Source organism: Schistocerca cancellata, chromosome 7, assembly GCF_023864275.1.
Source record: "Schistocerca cancellata isolate TAMUIC-IGC-003103 chromosome 7, iqSchCanc2.1, whole genome shotgun sequence".
In the NCBI taxonomy this organism is placed as follows: domain Eukaryota; kingdom Metazoa; phylum Arthropoda; class Insecta; order Orthoptera; family Acrididae; genus Schistocerca; species Schistocerca cancellata.
This window is the reverse complement of record NC_064632.1, coordinates 185,432,794-185,447,876: the sequence shown is the minus strand read 5'-3', so window position 1 is coordinate 185,447,876 and position 15,083 is coordinate 185,432,794. Positions and strand designations below refer to the sequence as shown.

Below are 15,083 nucleotides of genomic sequence, written 5' to 3'. Positions count from 1 at the left end.
ATGTTCCTGGAGCCACTCTGTAGCAATTCTAGACGTGTGGGATGCCGCATTATCCTGCTGGAACTGCCCAAGCCCGTCGGAATGCACAATGGACATGAATGGAAGAAGGTGATCAGATATGATGCTTGTGTACGTGTCACCTGTCAGAGTCACATCTAGACGTATCAAGGGTACCACATCACTCCAACTACACACGTACCACACGTTACGCAGCCTCCACCAGCTTGAAAAGTCCCCTGCTGACATGCAGGGTCCATGGATTCATGAGGTTGTCTCCATACCCATGCACGTCCATCCCCTCGATTCAATTTGAAACGAGACTCATCTGGCCAGGCAACATGTTTCCACTCATCAACAGTCCATTGTCGGTGTTGATGGGCCCAGACGAGGCATAAACCTTTGTGTCGTGCAGTGATCAAGGATACACAGTGGGCCTTCGGCTCCGATAGCCCATATCGATAATGCTTCATTGAATGGTTCGCACGCTGACACTTGTTGATGACGCAGCATTGAAATCTGCAGCAGTTTGCGGAAGGGTTGCACTTCATTCATGTTGAGCTTCTCTCTTCAATCTTCCTTGGTCCCGTTCTTGCAGAATCATTTCCCGGCCGCAGCGATGTCGGAGATTTGATGTTTTGCCGGATTCCTGATATTCGCTGTACACTCGTGAAACGCTCGTATGGGGAAGTCCTCACTTTCTTCGCTACCTCGGAGTTGTTGTGTCCCATCGTTCGTGCGCCGACTGTAACACCACGTTCAAACTCACTTAAATCTTGATAAGAAACCACAGCAGAAACCGATCTAACAACTGTAGACACTTGTCTTATATAGGCGTTGCCGACCGCAGCACCGTATTCTGCCTGTTTACATAACGCACGTCTATACCAGTTTCTTTGGCGCTTCAATGTATATTAGACATTAGAAAATTTCTCTTCTTGAGAAATGCATTCTTGCTATAGCCAGTATACGTTTTATATCCCCTCTAATTCGACTGTATCAGTTATTTTGCTGCCAAAATAGGAGAAATCATCAAGTAATTTTAGTGTTTCATTCGCTTTTCTGGTTCCCTCAGCATCGCCCGATTTAATTCGACTACGTTCCAGTACCTTTGTCTTTCCTTTGTTCATATTCCTCTTTTGAAGACTCTGTCCATTCCGTTCAACTGCTCTACCATGCCCTTTCATGTCTCCCACAGAATTGTAGTGTCCCCGGCAAAATAAGAAGTTTTTATTTCTTCTCCCCGAACTTTAATTCGTTCCCCAAATTTTTCTTTGGTTTGCTGTACTGTTTCCTCAATGTACAGACTGAATAACATCGGAGATATGCTACAACCAAGTCACACTTTCTTTCGAACCACAGCCTCGTTGGTGTCCTTCGTCTCTTATAATTACAGTCTGGTTTCTGTACAGCTCGTAAATAACCTTTCACTGTATTTTACGCCTGTCACATCTATAATTTTAAAGAGAATATTCCAGTCAGCATTGTCAAAATGTTTCTCTAAGGCTACAAACACCATAAGCGAAGGTTTGGCTTTCCTCAGCCTATCTTCTAGATAAGTTGTAGAGGCGGTTTTCCACTACTTCCCTGGAACCAAAAACTGATGTTCCACGAGGTCGGCTTCTGCCAGGTTTCCCATTGTTATTTAATTATTCTTACGATATTTCCCTGAATTATGAGTTTCTAATTTGAAAATCGCAGTAAAATGTAATTTTTGTGCGATGGTTACCACAAAATTTTCCTTGGGAAGACCCACACAGCAGTTTGAGTATAGGAGTCTGTAGATAGTAGACACAGACCAGTACTGATCACCCTAAAGCTGCGAAAAGTGTAGAGTAGGTCTTTTCTGCCAGCATAAGTCAGATGGCTGCCGGTGTTGACATGTATGGTGAGGGTGATATACCGATGATGATAACTGTGTAATAGCTCGGTGAAATGAACTGAAGCTTGCCATGGATGGACGAGAGGCAACTACCGTGTGCTTCTTAGACCTCAGCGAAGTTTTTTTCACTGTCGACTTCAAACTTTTAATTGCCAAACTTAGCAGCCTAACTTTCTCGCCAATTTCAGTGCAGTGGTTTCGCTCATACATGGCTTTCCCAGCAATGCGTCATGCCTGGCATCACAAAGTCACAGCGGAGACAGGTAGAATTAGACGTTCCCCATGGTTGGGTGTTAGGTCCTATACTCATTTCACCATATGTCAATGATGTGTCATCAGTTTTATCAATTTGTCCTACTACAATGCCACATGTACGCTGATGACCTCCATTTGTATCTAAGTGCAAAACCAACAAAGCAAAGAGTCTAGGAGTGATAATAGACGAAAATCTAATTTGAACTGAATACTTACTGCAATGTGCAAGAAGGCATCAGAATCTCTCGATGCCCTAAAAAATATAAAAAGCTATTTCCTCTTGACGTGAGAAAGAAACTTACAAAAACACTTATAATTCCAATTATTGATTACAACTATGCTATCCTGCAAGACCTTTCTCAGCAAAGCCCACGGCGCCTGGAACTGGTTGTGAATGCGTGTTCCTCACGTCTGCGATGTTCGACTCTTTAATCACATTTCACCATCATATGCTCAGCTATCCATACCCTCTGTCATCTTTATTATCTTATAAACGAACACTGTCCCTCGTATCTCTCCTCAAATTTAACGCTCTTGTCTGAACAACGTGGCAGAAACACCTGTTCCCATCAGAGCAAAATTCTTTTTGTACCATTCCATCGTTTAGCCACTTTCTTGAAGTCCTTCTGAGCAGCTGGAACCCGACTCTGGAATAAACTACCACATTATATTAGAGAACTGAATAACGTTTCCAGCATCAGAGGACAGTTAACGACGTATCTACCAAAGCAACAATAAGGATTACCGTTGTTCCTGTGCGCACTTGTTACCCTCATGCATTCTTCTTTCAACCAGCTCTTCCTTTTTACCCAGTCTTCTTATCTGGTGCAATCTCCTGAAATTTTCTTTCCCCAGAATTCGCTATATCAGAAAAAATATGTCTTGTACATTAACAAATTCGTTTTGTTTCTGCCACTATCATTATTGTTATTCAAAATCCCGAAATTATGGCCCAAGGCACGCGTGATTGCGATACTAAAACATGGAAAGTCACCAACGCATCCGAAGAACTACAGGCCAATATCTCTCCTTTGCCATCTCTATAAGATTCCAAAGAAAATGATTCTTCACCGCTTAACTGCGGTAGTTGATCCACTTCTTATCTCGCAGCAAGCTGGCTTTAGACCAGGCAAGAATTGCAGCTCACAAATCGTTTATCTTTCTCAGTTCATAGAAGATGGCTTTGAGCAGAGAAAGAGAACAAGTGTAGCTTTTGTTGATCTTTTGGCTGCTTTTGACACCGTAAACCACAGAGTGTTATTGCACAAAATCTACAACCTGACTAACGACTACGCGCTGACGAGGATAATTGCAACACTCCTACAGAATCGACGTTTTTTCGTGGACTTCCAAGTAAAACACAACCGATGGAGAACTCAAACGGATGGTCTCCCCCCAGGGAAGTGTACAGTCACCTATTTTATTTAATTTGCACACTAACGGTCAACCACAGCCTCGAGGATGCAAAAGTTTCATGTATGCTGATGAGCTTGCTCTTGCTGGCCAGGGCAATCGGTTTGAAGATGTAGAGATAAAGCTTACACACGGTCTACAACAGCTTGGTACTTACTATGAAAAAAATCAACTCGCACCTAATCCTAAGAAAACGCAAGTGTGTTCGTTCCATCTGAAACATAAACAAGCTGACAGGAAACTTGAAATATTCTGGAATGGAGTTGCACTAGAATGTTGTTCCCACCCCAGGTATTTGGGTGTCACTCTCGACCGTAGACTGACCTACAAGGAACATTGTCTGAAACTGAAAGTATCCTCCAGAAACTGCCTTCTTCGGAAATTGGCGGGATCGAACTGGGGTACACATCCACAAACATTAAGCACAACAGCCCTTGCCTTATGCTATTCTGCAGGAGAGTATGCTAGCCCAGTGTGGTACAATTCAGTACGTGCAAAGCCTTAAATGACAGCTGTAGGATTGTTACAGGCTGCCTAAGGCCAACCCCCATGGACGAAGTTCAATGTCTCGCTGGGACTGCTCCATGTGACATCAGGAGAGAGGTCGCCGCTAACATCGAGAGGCATAAATCAAATACAGTGACCTCACATCCACTCTTTGGACATCAACCTGACAAGCCAAGACTGAAGTCCAGGAAGAGTTTCCTAACAACTTCACAGCCCTTAGAAGGATCAGCTGCGGCTGTCTGACTCACCAAGTGGAAAGAATGATGCCAACACCTGTCAAACTGGATGACACCACAAGACTCCCTGTCGCCTGGACACACGGAGAAGTGGGTCATCTGGAAGTCCTTGGACAGACTACAGACCGAAGTCGCAAGATCGAGGGATAATCTCCTTAAATGGAACATCCAACTGCCAACTGCCAACACAACATTATGCGAATGCGGTGAATTGCAGACAACCCGGCATCTCTTCAAATGTAACTCATGCCCAACCAGCCGCAACGTGAAGGACTTAACGTCCCGCAGCACCCTATGCTATCAAAATTGCTCAATTCTGGGTGAATACGGTATAGTTTTCTTTGTATGTATTGTATATGTGTTCATTTTAGTGTACCCCTGACACGAATAAAGATGATTGTTATTATTTCTTAATATATTTACTGTTGTCATTATTAGTGGCAGCAGCTGCAGTAACAGACGTACTGCTAGTATTATTTTTATTAGTTCATAGTCAGTATTGTTTATTTACATTGTCACTATAGACACTCAAAACATTTTAATACTATTTGTCATATTAAAATTGTTATTTCTTAGGTAACTATGAGGTAAAAAAGGTACTGTATGAGTGAGACCGTGGTCTGGTGTAGAAGTGGCTCTGGTGGCCCTAATAAGATCAGGCTAATTAAATAAATAAATGAAATGAATAAAGATGCAGAGTGTGTGTACCTGCAGGTCTGGATCCGGCGCTGCCGCTGTTCGTGACTGCGAACCGCGACCACAAGCTGGACGCGAGCGACGCGCTCCTGGTGGACGTTCTGCACACCAACGCGCTGGTGCAGGGCAAGCTGGAGCGCTGCGGGCACGCCGACTTCTACCTCAACGGCGGCGTAGACCAACCCGGCTGCGGCGAAACCTCTGGTCAGTCGCTTACTCCTTCCTCTTCTCTGGCACTTAAAGTTTTGATACTCACCCGGAAAAATAAGTTTCTGTAATTAACAGTAGAGATGAGTTACGCCATGTTGTTGTTCCTCTCTCAGTGTGTTATGATACTGAGGTGAGTCAACCTGAATGTGTGCCAGTATTGAAGACGTGCAACGCTCGCGCAAAATAACGTGGCCCAAGCGCAGAAATGCCTTCTAGTCCTGAGCGCCGGCTGATCTCATCCCGTCGTTCCAATCGGGCGGCTGCCGCAGTTGACTGTCCCGTGCGGACCTGCGCATGTCAATCATTCTCGTCGCGGCCCCTTTGCTACATAACATGGCACCTGTGTCAGCGCACAGCAGCTGCGAGCAAAGTTGTGCATAATCAGGCATGTGCTATTGTAAGAAACGCCATGTAATTTATGTTGGAAGAAGCAAATAATGAAAAAAAAACTTTCGGTGTGACATGTGCCTGATATGTTTGCAACCGCTAGCTATTTTAGTTACACAATTAAAAAAACAAAGGAGGAGAGGGAAAACAGAGTTACAAGAACTTCAGATGGCTTCAGTACTTAAGAAACGACGTAGAAGAAGGAGAATAACATTTTATATAGAGATAATGTCGACAAACAGATCGTCAATTAACTGATATACCTTTTGAATGATTTTGTGGTGCCTTCAACAGCCATTCTCTTTATTTCATGTGCGATTGTACAATTTCGTCCTTAGACCATTTTCGAGTACTTCATGGATGATGTTTTTAGTACTAATTATGTCATGTATGCTCCTATGACTCCATGTCACACATACACTTACGTGGCATAATTGACAACTAAAAAATCATCCATAAAATACTCGAAAATAGCCTAAGGCTGAAATTGTACAATCGTACATGAAATAAACAGAATGGCAGTTGAAGTCATGACGAAATAATTCAAAACGTTCATCGCAGCAGTAGACCCTATTGCATTAAAAATTATAGATCTGATATACCGGATGATCAAAAAGTCAGTATAAATTTGAAAACTGAATAAATCTCGGAATAATGTAGATAGAGAGGTACAAATTGACACACATGCTTGGAGTGACATGGGGTTTTATTAGAACAAAAAAAAAAATACAGAAGTTCAAAAAATGTCCGACAGATGGCGCTTCATCTGATCAGAATAGCAATAATTAGCTTAGCAAAGTAAGACAAAGCAAAGATGATGTTCTTTACAGGAAATGCTCAATATGTCCACCATCATTACTGAACAACAGCTGTAGTCGAGGAATAATGTTGTGAACAGCACTGTAAAGCATGTCCGGAGTTATGGTGAGGCACTGGCGTCGGATGTTGTCTTTCAGCATCCCTAGAGGTGTCGTTCGATCACGATACACTTGCGACTTCAGGTAACCCCAAAGCCAATAATCGCATGGAGTGAGGTCTGGGGACCTGGGAGGCCAAACATGACGAAAGTGGCGGCTGAGCACACGATCATCACCAAACGATGCGGACATTTTGTGAACTTTGTTTTTTTTTTTTTTTTTTTTTTTTTTTTTTGTAATAAACCCCCACGTCATTCCAAGCATGCACTATGAGACAACTCAAAAGATGTACCATGAAGGAATTATCGTAATGGGACGGAAATATGTACATGTACTTACAAACAAATGATTACAATTTCAGAAAAAATGGCTAATTTATTCAAGAGAAAGACCTTCACAAATTGAGGAAGTCAATAACGAGTTGGTCGACCTGTGGTCCTTATGCAAGCAGTTATTCGGCTCGGCGCTGTTTGATGGAGTTGTCGGATATCCTCCTCAGAGGTATTGTGCCAAATCCTGTCCAATTGGCGCGTTATATCGTCAAAATCCCGAGCTGGTTGGAGGGCCCTGCCCATAATACTCCAGACTTTCTCAATTCGCGAGGGATCAGGCGACCTTGCAAGGTAGGATTTGGCAAGAACTAAAATAAGCAGTAGAAACTCTCGCTGAGTGTGGGCGGCCGTTATCCTGCTGAAACGTAAGCCCAGGATGGCTTGACATGACGGGCAACCAAATGGGGCGTAGGATATCGCCGACGTACCGCTGTACTGTAGAGGTGCTGCAGATGACGAACAAAGAGGTCCTGCTATGAAATGAACTGGACCCCAGACCATCAGTCCTGGTTGTCAGACTGTATGGCGGGCGACAGTCCAGGGCTTCTCCACTGATCAGGGCTCAGTTCGAAGGGAGACTTATCACTGAAAAACAATTCCAAATCAATGAGATTCCCAGCCGAAGATGTGTCTGGAATCACTGCGGTCAGAGGTAGTAGACTAATCTGACTATCGCTCGCCACAGAGCCCGACGACCGGGAATGATAGTTTGGGGTGCCATTTCTTTCCACAGTAGGACTTTTTTGATCCTGTTCATTAAAACTTCTTCACCTATTTCACTCCATCACACTTTCTTTTTAATTTTGACTAACCCAAATGTTTTCTGTGCTGAATTATTAATTTCTTTGAATAATTCTGGTGTGGCGGTCTGCCCGAAGTGACGGGTTTGGTGTGTGTCGTGCCGACAGACCGGTTCGGCTGCTCGCACCACCGCGCGCCGCTGTACTTTGCCGAGTCGGTGACGGCGGGCCGCGACGCCGCCGGCGGCTTCTGGGGCTGGCGCTGCGGCGGCCTCAGCCTCTTCCTGCTGGGCCTCTGCCCCGCCCGCGGCGACCAGGTGCTCATGGGCGAGTTCCTCGACCCCAGGTCAGTGGCAGCCTCTCAACTGCCCGATGACCGTAGCAGTCTGGTCCCTTTAACCCCCAAACCAACCAACCAACTAACCTCTCAATTGCAACAATACACTATCTGATCAAAGGCGTCCAGACACCTACTAGTGGACATTAACATGGCGTGCGTCCACCGTCTTTAAGATGGCTTAAACTCTGCAGGGGACACTTTGACTGAGCTGTACGAACGTCTGTACAGGAATGTCAGCCAGCTCTTCATGAGGAACAGAAACTGGAGAAGGCAGTCAAGTTGGACGTCGAGATCTGCGTCGAAGACGACGTTCTAACTCACCACAAGGGTGCTCCATTGGACACAGGTTGAGACGCTGGGCAGGCTACACCATTTCAGGAATATTATTGTCCACAAACCATTACCTCACAGTTGCTGTTTTCTGACAGGGTGCACTGTCATGCTAATGCAAACAATCACTGTCTCCCAACCGTTCTTCTACTGTTCATATTCTTCCGCATTTAGCGTTTTCTTAAGAGCAGTAAGACGATTATACCCTGACCACAAACAATCCCTTCATACCATATCACCACTTCCTTTCTACTGCACTCTAGGCAGTTCTTATCATGATAGCTAACGTTCCCCGGGGATTTGTCAAACTCAAACTCTTCCACCTGACTGCCTCAATGTATAGTGTGATTCATCTCTCGTCATCGACTGCCCAATGGCTTCACTCACTCCACCACCTGTAAGGTCGCTTAGGACTGCTTACAGAGGTGTGTGACTTATGAGAAGTAGCTCTGCGGCGCGGCACGATACTTTTTACCGACCTGCCAGTGTCCAACAATGTTCATTTGTCTAGCTAAAAGCTGTAGTAGAAAATACAAGACCACTACTGTCTACTGTGGGTCGCAACATACATAGAATTGTCCGATAAACGGGATGTGGCTGGCTACTGAAATAAAAGTTTTAACCTGGCAATCTAAATTTTCAGGTGTATTTTTACGATAAAGATCACAGTTAATACTGCCAAGTCCGTACTAAGTGGCTACACAATGTAAAGTTCACACGCACACCACAATCACACACGTAGCCAGTTTATGGTATTTACACCCGTTACCGAAGTTAATAGAGTTCACTGGATCGTTTAGTTTTGAAAATGCTCGCTCAAATCTTGTGCACTCTGCTCTACACGTAATACCTGTTCCAGTCTTAGATCGCACAACACACACGTAATACCTGTTCCAGTCTTAGATCGCACAACACGCCACGCGGTTTTTAAACTAACAGTCAAAGCAATAATTTTGATATTCCGTCCGAAATTCCACACGACTTCCACTATGCTGTTCACTTAAATACACTTTGTACTACTTCCGAACTCGTAATTAGCATTTTTCCGCGATTTTACAGTACTTTCGTCGGAACTGCTTTCAATGAGATGTTACTAGTTCGAACCCTCAGCCCCGACTTACTTAGATCACACCCAAGGCTTTGCTCCCAGCATAGATTGGCGCGAGCCTGCATTTTTCTGATTGGCTGATATCACAACCAGCGAATCAGGTTGCAGTATTATCCCGCGCTAACCCGCGCTTTACTTCAAAAATGGTTCAAATGGCTCTGAGCACTATGGGACCAACTGCTGAGGTCCTTAGTCCCCTAGAACTTAGAACTAGTTAAACCTAACTAACCTAAGGACATCACAAACATCCATGCCCGAGGCAGGATTCGAACCTGCGAGCGTAGCGGTCTTGCGGTTCCAGACTGCAGCGCCTTTAACCGCACGGCCACTTCGGCCGGCTGCGCTTTACTTCACTGACCAATCATAGTAAAACATTTCTTTCTATGACAATTGTTAAATAAATAAATTTAGAAAAGTATCAAATATAAAATTACTCCTTCTGAAATTACCGATTGATTTGTGTTCTACTCACGATTTATTAGTACCATAAACTGACTGCACATTTAATTATAGTAAATCCCCTGTATAGTTTAACTGGTACTTCGTGAATAAACAAAACAATTTTCATTTACTTCTGTTCTTCTTCACTCATACAACACTCACACTGCTAATTACTACACATATAAAACAATTACAATTATGCAAATACATTAAGTATTAATAAAACATAACTTTACAACATTGTTTTGACTACAACTGCTAGCACCGTCCGTCAACTGCTGACCTCTGCCGCCTACTAGTACAACTACGTGTAGCTCTGTAACTCAGGTCCCTGTCAGCTGGTGACATCTGTCGATGACTCATGTCTATAACGATATCGTCCTAACAAGTGACAGGAGCGATGCGAAGGCGCTACGCCTCAGCTCGAGCATTGTACCCCATTTTTTAAACTCCCTATTTACAGTCATTCTGGTATCTGGACTCCTGGTGGCACTTTGGAACTGGCGAGTGTTTCTTTCGTCTGATTTTATGCGATTCTTTTACAATCACCTGTGCAACAATTGACAGGAGCTCTTTGCCATTGCATGGGGTCTGTCTGATATTGGTTTAGCCTTCCTTCGCGTATCCGCCTAGCAGCCACATCACAAACAGTCGACTCGGACAGCTTTAGAAGAGTTGATTTATTACTCGGGTGACATCCAATTACTGGCCCACGCTCGAAGTCAAGGAGCTCTACCGTCAGACCCATTCTGGTGTTATTACTTCTGTGCAAACAACACGATATTCTTGCCCCCTTGTCACTGGTGGCTCCGCATTAACTGTGTCACGACACTTCTGATCAGACAGTATAATCTCGTGTTGGTCAGTGGTCTGGTTGGACACTACTTTGGCTGCTTTCGTGTTCCTAACCTATAACAGCAAAGGAGACTTACATTTCAGCGTGCAATATGGACTGTATATCGTTCCTGCCGTATCTTCACATTGTTAAAGGTGAAGGCCGTGTTGAAGTAAGACTGAAACATAGCATGATCCGACCGGAAATCGATCGCACGACGTTTCCGTTTCCAGACACGCACATTAGTACTAGACCAGTGGGCCCAAGAGCAACATCAGTTACTGTGTCTCTGTGGCTAAAACTGCGTTTACTGTGGACAGGTTGCTGACAAGCGTCTACGTTCACATATACATTATTGGCCGTTAATCTGCAACACCATTAAAGCAGCATGTAACCAACGTCAAACTGGTATGAAATGTACTACATGACTGGAATGCAAACGAGTGCTATTACATCGAACTGCTCGAAGAAGGTGGGGGTGGCACCATTTACAGTCAGTGTATAAAGAATACAACAGTGCGTTTTTTCATTCATAAATCGCATATGAATGTTGGTTGTTTGTGAAAAGATTGTGTTCTGCCTCGTGTCAGAAGGAGGTCCGTCTACCAGCATTTGTCAGATTCAACAGCGGCTGTATCGTTGCCTATCGAGACTGCACTTTACTGTCAGCGATGTTACTGCTTGCATTGTTCGGGATCCCACAACTGTCATGCAAATATGGAATCAATGATTTCAATGCGGCCTTACTCAATACTATGCGCGACAAGAGAGGCGTTGTGCATTACGGAGAGATTTACTTTTGAAATTTTGAGAGAGCACTTTCCGGGAAGAATTGTACAACATATTACTTCTCCCCATTACGTCTCCTGTAATGATCATGAGGAGAAAATTCCAGAAATTAAAGCCAATAGAGAAGCTTACCGACAGCCTCTCTTCCCACGCGTTATTCGCGAGTGGATCAGGGTTGGAAGACTCAGTTTGTGGTACAAAAAGTACCCTCCACTTCACACCATTAGGTGGCTTGCGGAGTATGATACAGATGTAGATGCAGGGTCTCAACGGCTCTATGCTACCAGCGCCCTAGAAGATACAGGATGTTTCAAAAATGACCGGTATATTTGAAACGGCAATAAAAACTAAACGAGCAGCGATAGAAATACACCTTTTGTTCCAATATGCTTGGGACAACAGTACATTTTCAGGCGGACAAACTTTCGAAATTACAGTAGTTACAATTTTCAACAACAGATGGCGCTGCGGTCTGGGAAACTCTATAGTACGATATTTTCCACATATCCACCATGCGTAGCAATAATATGGCGTAGTCTCTGAATGAAATTACCCGAAACCTTTGACAACGTGTCTGGCGGAATGGCTTCACATGCAGATGAGATGTACTGCTTCAGCTGTTCAATTGTTTCTGGATTCTGGCGGTACACCTGGTCTTTCAAGTGTCCCCACAGAAAGAAGTCACAGGGCTTCATGTCTGGCGAATAGGGAGGCCAATCCACGCCGCCTCCTGTATGTTTCGGATAGCCCAAAGCAATCACACGATCATCGAAATATTCATTCAGGAAATTAAAGACGTCGGCCGTGCGATGTGGCCGGGCACCATCTTGCATAAACCACGAGGTGTTCGCAGTGTCGTCTAAGGCAGTTTGTATCGCCACAAATTCACGAAGAATGTCCAGATAGCGTGATGCAGTAATCGTTTCGGATCTGAAAAATGGGCCAATGATTCCTTTGGAAGAAATGGCGGCCCAGACCAGTACTTTTTGAGGATGCAGGGACGATGGGACTGCAACATGGGGCTTTTCGGTTCCCCATATGCGCCAGTTCTGTTTATTGACGAAGCCGTCCAGGTAAAAATAAGCTTCGTCAGTAAACCAAATGCTGCCCACATGCATATCGCCGTCATCAATCCTGTGCACTATATCGTTAGCGAATGTCTCTCGTGCAGCAATGGTAGCGGCGCTGAGGGGTTGCCGCGTTTGAATTTTGTATGGATAGAGATGTAAACTCTGGCGCATGAGACGATACGTGGACGTTGGCGTCATTTGGACCGCAGCTGCAACACGGCGAACGGAAACCCGAGGCCGCTGTCGGATCACCTGCTGCACTAGCTGCACGTTGCCCTCTGTGGTTGCCGTACGCGGTCGCCCTACCTTTCCAGCACGTTCATCCGTCACGTTCCCAGTCCGTTGAAATTTTTCAAACAGATCCTTTATTGTATCGCGTTTCGGTCCTTTGGTTACATTAAACCTCCGTTGAAAACTTCGTCTTGTTGCAACAACACTGTGTTCTAGGCGGTGGAATTCCAACACCAGAAAAATCCTCTGTTCTAAGGAATAAACCATGTTGTCTACAGCACACTTGCACGTTGTGAACAGCACACGCTTAAAGCAGAAAGACGACGTACAGAATGGCGCACCCACAGACTGCGTTGTCTTCTATATGTTTCACATCACTTGCAGCGCCATCTGTTGTTGAAAATTGTAACTACTGTAATTTCGAAAGTTTGTCCGCCTGAAAATGTACTGTTGTCCCAAGCATATTGCAACAAACGGTGTATTTCTATCGCTGCTCGTTTAGTTTTTATTGCCGTTTCAAATATACCGGTCATTTTTGAAACACCCTGTATATGTATTGTACACTTGGACAGTGCACCACGGACTGTGAGCGCGACGACCGTTGTGGTGGCTTCCACTGATACGACAACAAAGACGTGCGAACGAGCTCACTGGACGCAGGTCTGCAGCTCGTCTTCTTTTCAGGCGAATCCCATTCTTGCTACACTATCACAACGGACGTGTTTGTGTGTGTGAAGGATCCTTCAAGAAAACAGTTAGCAGATTGCATTTCTCACCATCATATGTGCTCAGCACGTAGTATAGTGGTATGGGTTGCGACTGTCTAAACAAAAGATCACGTCTGGTTCCCAAAGCCGATAATCTGGAGCAGCAACTGCTACATTTATAACGCGTTAAAGTCAGTGACTGCGTCTTGTCTTGCAGTTCTCCAAGACTTTACCATTCATACATAACTCGAACCCGCTTGTTGCACGTGCTGTCCTGTCCAATGCAGAACGTACTCTACCTTTGCTCTGAGCAGCACATTCTCCAGATCTGTCAGCTACCAGAAACATTCACTTGGTCAAAGGCTTGCTCGTCACCTCTCGCCAACCACTACGATTAATAAAGAGTGGCGTTGAGCTGAAGCATTATGAGATAGCGTACCCTTATCTGGCATCCAAGATGAGCTCGATTCGATGCCCAGTCGAACTAAAGCTGCTTTTGCTGCCAGAGGTCGCAGCTCTATGTGCTGATATCCGCGTTTTGTATAGCCCCAAATTACCTACAAAATAAATCGTGTTCCTCCTACTGTACGGTAGACGCACTTTAAGTGAAATTTCATTATTTGGTATCCTTCCTGGTTTATAATTTTAACGGCCACTAGTTCACATGTACACTCTACGAATTATTGTGAAGTGCTTCGCGGAGGATACTGTCTATAGTGCTACATACAGGGTGTTACATATCGGGTTTTACATTGTTTGAACTTTAATAACTCGAAAGAAAATAACAAAATATGAATTTGTAAGTCATATAGATGGTCACGACATTACTGATGTTTAACTGTTGAAGATGTTCTAAATGTCCTCCATCGGCAGCAATAAAGCGTCTGAAACGCTGCGGAACACATCGACAAACAGGTGCTACGGTTGCCACTGGAATGGATTCACTAACAGTCAAAATCGCCTCTCTCATGTAATTCACTGTACGTGGCTTTATGGCGTAGGCAGCGTGCTTCAGAGTGCCCCACAGAAAGAAATCTAACGGCGTTAGATCGGGAGATCTGGGTGGAAACTTAACACTCCATCGTCGACCTATCCAACTTTCAACAAATGTTTCAGCCAGGATTGCTGCACGTCACAATGGTAATGTGACAGTGCACCAACTTACTGTAAAAAAACAGTTTTCATGTCGGTACAGCTGGTTAACAGGTGGTACAATTCTATCCCTCAACATGATAAGGTGCCTGACACCTGTCACTGATCCTTCAAAAAATTTGTCTCACAGGCATGCCACATCACACTTATAGCCCAGGAAGATTAACAGCTCGTTCTTCCTTCAAGTGGAGACTATATCTTGCCCAGAACACACCGTTATGGTGATTGATGCCTCCATTCAATTTAAATGTCGCCTCATCAGACCAAACAGTGGTATCAGTCAACTGTTCATTATCGCAAACACATTCACAGATTTCGAGGCACCTATCCGGACCGTTCTCATTCACGCGTGAAGCAACCTGAGAACGTAGGGTTTCAACTTCGCTTGCTTTAAAATGCGCTGATTTACTTACACTTGATTCACGCGTTGGTTGCCATGTGGACTTCTTTGGGGATCTTGTGAAAGTTTGTACCAGTGCGTCCATCGTTCTTTCGTATCGCGCAAAAT

The 15,083-nt window shown here is 44.5% G+C and overlaps 1 protein-coding gene across 2 annotated transcripts in view; it reads left to right on the top strand.

Moving 5' to 3' along the window:
• Positions 1–15,083, top strand: part of LOC126091963 (phospholipase A1 member A-like) — a 154,313-nt gene that overhangs the window by 118,830 nt on the left and 20,400 nt on the right. For both annotated transcript variants that reach the window (XM_049907313.1, XM_049907312.1), the window contains exons 6-7: positions 5,005–5,190; positions 7,741–7,918. In XM_049907313.1, coding sequence (XP_049763270.1) covers positions 5,005–5,190; positions 7,741–7,918 — 364 coding nt within the window. The remainder of the gene's footprint in view (positions 1–5,004; positions 5,191–7,740; positions 7,919–15,083) is intronic.